Source organism: Neofelis nebulosa, chromosome 1 (genome assembly GCF_028018385.1).
Source record: "Neofelis nebulosa isolate mNeoNeb1 chromosome 1, mNeoNeb1.pri, whole genome shotgun sequence".
Taxonomy (NCBI): domain Eukaryota; kingdom Metazoa; phylum Chordata; class Mammalia; order Carnivora; family Felidae; genus Neofelis; species Neofelis nebulosa.
In genome coordinates, this window is record NC_080782.1 from 35,101,789 (window position 1) to 35,108,150 (window position 6,362).

General features: G+C 47.5%; 1 protein-coding gene across 2 annotated transcripts; it reads right to left on the minus strand.

The window, feature by feature from the left end:
- Window positions 1–1,571: 1,571 nt before the first annotated feature.
- Window positions 1,572–6,071, minus strand: LOC131509484 (uncharacterized). 2 transcript variants are annotated; one of them, XM_058725321.1, is made up of 2 exons: window positions 5,809–6,071; window positions 1,572–2,756 (listed from the first exon to the last, which is right to left on the minus strand). In XM_058725321.1, the coding sequence occupies exon 2, from the start codon at window positions 2,358–2,360 to the stop codon at window positions 1,746–1,748; it is 615 nt and encodes a 204-aa protein (XP_058581304.1). In that variant the 5' UTR covers window positions 2,361–2,756; window positions 5,809–6,071; the 3' UTR covers window positions 1,572–1,745. The 2 variants fall into 2 exon arrangements, with proteins under 2 accessions (XP_058581304.1, XP_058581372.1); XM_058725389.1 differs by having other exon boundaries at window positions 1,572–2,776.
- Between the last annotated feature and the right edge of the window lie 291 nt (window positions 6,072–6,362).

Genomic DNA, 6,362 nt, shown 5'->3' on the forward strand with positions numbered 1-6,362 from the left:
TAGATCTGAAATAAAATAAAAATATATATATAAGAATTAAAAATAATAAAATAAAAGGGGGATTGAAAAAAAGAAACGAAATAAAAAACCCATAATAAAAAATCACAGAATAAAAGTGAAAAGGAAGCTAGATCCTATTTACCCTAGAGCGAAGGTTTTGGAGCACTCTGTGATCAGTAGACTCGATGCCAGCAAGTTGTTTGTGCTGGTCTCTAGAGGAGGGGCCTGTTGCACTGATTCTCAGGTGGACTTGCCCTAGTGGAGATTCACCTGTGGGGTGGGGAGTTTGGTGTAAGCCGCTCTGGCCTCCACTAGGTGCCGCTGTTTTGCTTCCTGAAGGTTTCAGCGCCGAGGGGTGGGATGAACGTGGCGGGACAGCTCTCTAGCCCCAGAACTCAAAAGTTTCCGCACCCCCAACGTTTCGGGGAACCCTCACAGAAGAGCAACCAATCACCCCTCTTGTGTCCCTGATTTCGGTCAGAACCCTGCATTCACCCTGCCTACGTTCTGAGCTTTTTTATCTCAGGCGCGGGACTGGGTTTCAAAACACCCCATCTTAGGGACGGCCCCGGCCTCGACCTGTGTGTGACCTGCGTTGTTCCCCTGGAGGAGGGTATCACCCTGTTTTTGCTGTTTGCCGAGAGTGCAAGGAAGACGGTCCCACGACCAAGCAGCAGTTCGGAACTTACGGCAAAACAGAGCAGAGAGCAGACATTCCAGCTCACTGCTCTCCGCCGAGTCCCTGCTCCGATGCCTTCGAACAGCGCGGCACACTGGAGCCACCCTTTCTTCTTGCGACCCAGGGGATCCTCAGGCCATGCTGGCACTCCTGGGACTCCATGCCGCTTTGCCACCTGAGCACGTTTGAGCCAGGCATGTCCTCACAGGAACCGACTTCCAAAAGTTGAGATTTTGTGTTCCACTGCTTGTGATGGTTGGCGGTGGCTTCCCTCCTTTCCTGCGGCCACACCCAGTGCTCTGTCTCCACCAAGCAACCCTCTCCACCTCCTCCCTTCCAAACCAAGGACCCTTTTCTACTGGTAGACTTGCAGTTTTTGTTCTCTCAGACCTCTGATTGGTTTCTTGGGTCTTCTGAATGATTTGATAACCATCCAGCTGTCTTCAAGGAAGGAGACAAGCTTAGGGCCCCCCTCCACCATCTTAACTCCTCCAGCAGGCTTGTCTTTCTAATTTCTTGCTTGTAAGAAGTAGAATTTCTGGGCCCAATTAATGCTCATTGAGATGTTTAATATAAATTTGCCAGATTGCCTTCCCAAAGAGCTTTTCAAATTCATTCCCAAAGTGAGTAACTGAGAATTACTTCTTTCTATATGTTTACCAACATTGGATAAATTCTACACATTACTCAGTGCTCCTCGATATAAATGAACTCAATCTCCTTCACCTATTTCACCCATTATCCCCCCTCCCCTCTGGTATTCATTGTTTTAATTTGCATTTCTTTGATTTTAATGAGCTCCCACCAGCCTTTCAGCCCCGAACCCACCACTCCCTTCGGGTCCTGACCACACCCGCCCAAAATTAAATCCACAGGCTGAGAATAAGGGGAAAAGGCTTTAATTGTCGTGTGGAACTCGAGTAAGATTAGAATTTGTGTCGATTCTCAGTAGCTCTAGAAGAAGTTTTTCAAGATACTGATTCCATGAAGAATGTTTTCTAATGTAAAAACCTGTAGGTAATTGAGGACAGGTAAAGTAAATAAGGAAGGTTCTCCACCAGAGACCTCAAGGTTCATCTCGGTCCCGCCAGTCCAGCGAGGAGAAGTCCACACAGACAGAATGAGGGCCCCATAGGGTGTCTCGGGCTCCTTCCAGCGCATCGGTTGAAGGGGTGCTGTGGGCCCCGACGACGATGCTGGAATTCTTTCCCTCTCCAGCTTCCACCTTGCTTTGAGCCACGGTTTTCAGCAGCTTCCGGGGACAGCCTGGGCTCCTGGAGGCGGTCTGGCCGTGGGTCTGGCCACCTCCGCTGGCGCTGGCATCTCCTGGCCGGTTCAGGGTCCATCGGGCAACACGGTCTGTCGCATGTGCCTCTCGTGGAGGTGACTGTAGCTCCATCGCGGTCTCAGCCGGGACGTGAGGGTCTCGACAGCGTTTCTGGCCCCTCTCAAGCCGGGGACCATCTCCGTGCCAAGGGCAAGCGTGGCTCAGCCTCCCGCACGCACCGGGGTTCCAGTCCCCGCACAACTGGGGGCGTTGGCAGGAGGGGCGGCTCAGCGCCGGGAAGTTATCCAGCGCCCAGGCCCAGGCCTGTTCTCGGTTCAGGCCCGGGGGCATGCGGGGCTCCGGACGTGCCCACCTGCAAGACGGCCCTTCCAGCGTGGGCAGATGGGGGTCCATGGCTTCAGCCTCTGACCAGGCCGAGACGTGCAGCCAGTCTGGGAGAAAGAAGATGCATCCAGCGCTGGGTGTGCCTTTTTATAGCGCTCTGTCGTGTGTAGGATCTCAGAAAGGACTGTCCTGATACTTGGGGCTGACCCTCATTAGCCTTGCAAATTATCTCGGAGCCGGATAAGATTAAGGAGAAAACTGCATCATTGTGGGCGGCGCTTTTGAGAGTTTGAAGGGTTTCAGTGATGGACTTAAGGGAGGAGCAGGGAGAAGGAAGGTCTTTGGGGAGAGAGGTCAAGTTCCTGGCTGTTTACAGTCGCTGTAGAAAGCCTCTCTCCTTGTCAGGCACACGTAGACAAATCACACTTCTCATGTCCCTTCTTTTAGAGTATCAGAGACGATTGCCTGGTGTTAAAGATGAGACCCTGAGCGTTAGATGAAAACAAGATCATAAACGTAGTTTATGCTGGAGCTGAACTGAGAGTATATGTAGGTCAACGAGTAAAGAAGTAATTCGGTAGAGGTGGGAAAAGGAAAGTCCCATGCCTTCCTTAAAATTGTAATTTTTTAGTATTTTCCATTCATTTGCAAGTTTATAAAATTGTGACATGTACATTTCTGTCTTATTTTTTCTTTGTAAGTAGGCTTCATGCACAGAGCAGAGCCCAGTGCAGGGCTTGAAACCACACTGTCAAGATCTAGACCTGAGCCTAGATCAAGAGTTGGACACACGTAACTGACTGAGCCACCCAGGTGCCCTACATTTCTCTTTTTTAAAATGTTTTTAGGGGCGCCTGGGTGGCTTAGTCGGTTAAGTGTCCGACTTCGACTCAGGTCATGATCTTGTGGTTCACAAGTTCGATCCCCGCGTCAGGCTCTGTGCTGACAGCTCGGAGCCTGCTTCTGATTCTGTGTCTCCCTCTCTCTCTGACCCTCCCCCCATTCATGCTCTGTCTCTCTCTGTCTCAAAAATAAACAAACGTTAAAAACAAATTTTTTAAATAAAAATGTTTTTAAGTTTATTTATTTATTTATTTTTAGTAATCTCTACACCCAGCATGGGGCTTGAACTCATTACCCCACGATCAAGAGTCACATGCTCTTTGGACTGACCCAGCTAGACACCTCTGTTACATGTACATTTCATCTGTGGTTTCCACTGCTGACATACTAACCTCCCATGAGCCCCTGCCACATTTTACCTATCTGCTGCCCCACAGTAGACACTCAGAACATCAATTACCCAACTTCACCACATATGATAGTCCTTGTGAGAGAATTTCTCTAAAATATATACCCATGAACAGAGTTATGCCATGAAAAAGTGCAAAAACCTAAATTCATTGAGTAATGCCATATTGTTCTCCAGGAGACAGGCAACACATACCCTCCAACAATAATGCCTGAGGATTACTCCATGCATGCATTCCCCACAAACACTTGGAATGACCCCATATGGTAACACTTGCCAGGGATTTGGTGATTCTGAACAGATCAACAGTAGTAGTGGTTGTGGATTCGTGTTTTCTGATTACTCTTTGGGACCCACTTTGCTCTGTGGTTCTAAAAACCATTACTGTTGTTCAGTCTAAACTATGTCCTCATTATTCCATTAAATTTAAAAAAATTATCCCCTAATAAGTTATTTGATGCTTCAACTATTTGAGCATATTTCATTTCTGTTCCCAAAAAGCATAAAAAGAATACAACAGTGATATCACATTCAACATTATATTTACTTATTATAATATTTTCCTTTTAACCATCTTAGAAGAATGATTTAGACTTCCTTAATAATGTGTAAATATTGGAAGTTTTTCTTTCTGTTTTCAGGATATTTTAAGAATATTTGTTTTATATTGATCGTGATTTTTTAGATGAAACCATAAACTTTAAAGAAGAAAAATTTCTCTCAATATTTCATCTTGAAACCTGACATCTGGGGCGCCTGGGTGGCGCAGTCGGTTAAGCGTCCGACTTCAGCCAGGTCACGATCTCGCGGTCCGTGGGTTCGAGCCCCGCGTCAGGCTCTGGGCTGATGGCTCGGAGCCGGGAGCCTGTTTCCGATTCTGTGTCTCCCTCTCTCTCTGCCCCTCCCCCGTTCATGCTATGTCTCTCTCTGTCCCAAAAATAAATAAAAAACGTTGAAAAAAAAATTTTTTTAAAAAAGAAACCTGACATCTTTCCTTTCTTACACATCCTTCCATCAAGAATGAAATAAGCCATTTTAGGGGTGCCCGGGTGGCTCAGTTGGGTAAGCATCTGACCTCGGCTGAGGTGATGATCTCCTGGTTCGTGAGTTCAAGCCCCTCATTGGGATCTGCACTGACAGCTTGGAGCCTGCTTCAGAATGTGTCTCCCTCTCTCTCTCCCTGCCTCCCCAGCTTGTGCACGTGCGCGCGCGCTCTCTCTCTCTCTCTCTCAAAAATAAAGAAACATTTAAAAAAAGAAATGTCATTTTAATCAAGAATTTGAATCCCTTCTTCATGTGTTAATTTTCTTAGCATAGGGGTCCTGGGACAGGAACAAGGAGCTTCTCCAATCCCCGTTGGCACAAAGTAGTCCAAAGATGGAATCATGCAGAGTCTGATGTGGTTAGGGGCTGAGACTGGTACTGATGGTAAGGGTGGAGGGTTGAGAGGACCCTGAAACTAAAGGCCAAAGTGTAGCTCCCTAGCTAGAGCAAGCAAGAAAATTATCCAGGAGAAAGACTCCATGCTTAACCTGACTCCTGCCTCAGCCTGCTCACACGGCCTCTCCCGGACTTCTCTCTGGGGCAGGATCTCTTGTGACCAGCCGACCTCTGCAGGAGCCCACTTGGCAAGGAACTCAGGGCAGCTTCCAGCCAATATCGCTCAGGGAACTTAAACTTCATCTCAAACAAGTACAATTTAGTTCCTCGGTTTTGTTGAAAGCAAAATACCATTCATATCACATAATTTTCTTATTTTAAAAAAGTTTATTAAATGAGGTTCAAACTCCTAAAAACAAAAAAACACAGACATTGAAACAAGAGCACGTATCTTTCGCCTACCAAATTGAAAAGATATTTATTACCCATTGATACTACCAATGACTGTCACATTGTAGGGTAATACATATTTCTTACACTGCAGTTAGGACTGTATTTGGTAGAGTAACACAGTGATGAAATTTACAAAGCACGTATTCTCACACATATTCTCGAAAAACAAAACTTAAGTGGCAGTCTGTTACACACAGTGCACGAACAAGCACACATCTCCCCCCAGCACACACACAATCCGCCCACAAGATCGGCATGTTTATAGTCAAAACTAAGAACTGGGAAAAGCAATAGGAAGTACGAATTAAGTCGTTGTAAACCCCCAAAGAAATGTATCTAGGGTAAATGAAATTGAGAAAGTTCATTTTGTAGGCAAAGCTGGCTACATGAAGGTATGTATATTATTGTTCAATTTCTGGGCTACATACTTACATACAGATATACTGTAACTAGAAAATTGACAGGTTCACAATAGCTTCTCAGAAACCTTGGGGGTGGGGCAGATGCGTGTTAGAATTCATCTAGTTGGGGAATTCTAAAGTGGCCGCACCTGCTGAGCCCGACACTCTTGCCTTATTGTTCGGTATTGTTCTCAAGGGACAGTTCCCTCCCACCTCCAGGATGGAGTCCCTTCGGTGTTGGGAGTTAAGGCACCTTGAGAAAGTCACCTCGCAGAGATGCAGATTGCAAATGAGCACGCCCGCTCCACGACCTCAAACCCTCCGCGACCTCAAACCCTCCGCTCTCAGCAGGGGGGCCGGTTTCTCAGGTCACGTGTCCAGGTCACGACGTCCCTCACCTTGCACCTCAGCGACCTTGAGGCAGGTCAGCTCGGGGGACGCTGGCAGGCGCTGGGCCAAAAGGCTGCAGAGAGTCGAGGGATAAGGGCCACTCGTTGGGCTCTGGCCGGCGCCCGAGGGCCCCTGAACTTCTGGGGGAGTTTGGAGAGGGGGGTGGGGTAGTGCGGTGGTGGCGGGGGCAGAGAC

Bases quoted from the DNA above. Each gene is read 5' to 3' on its own strand.
- LOC131509484 (XM_058725321.1), bottom strand. From the start codon at position 2,360: ATGGACCCCCATCTGCCCACGCTGGAAGGGCCGTCTTGCAGGTGGGCA.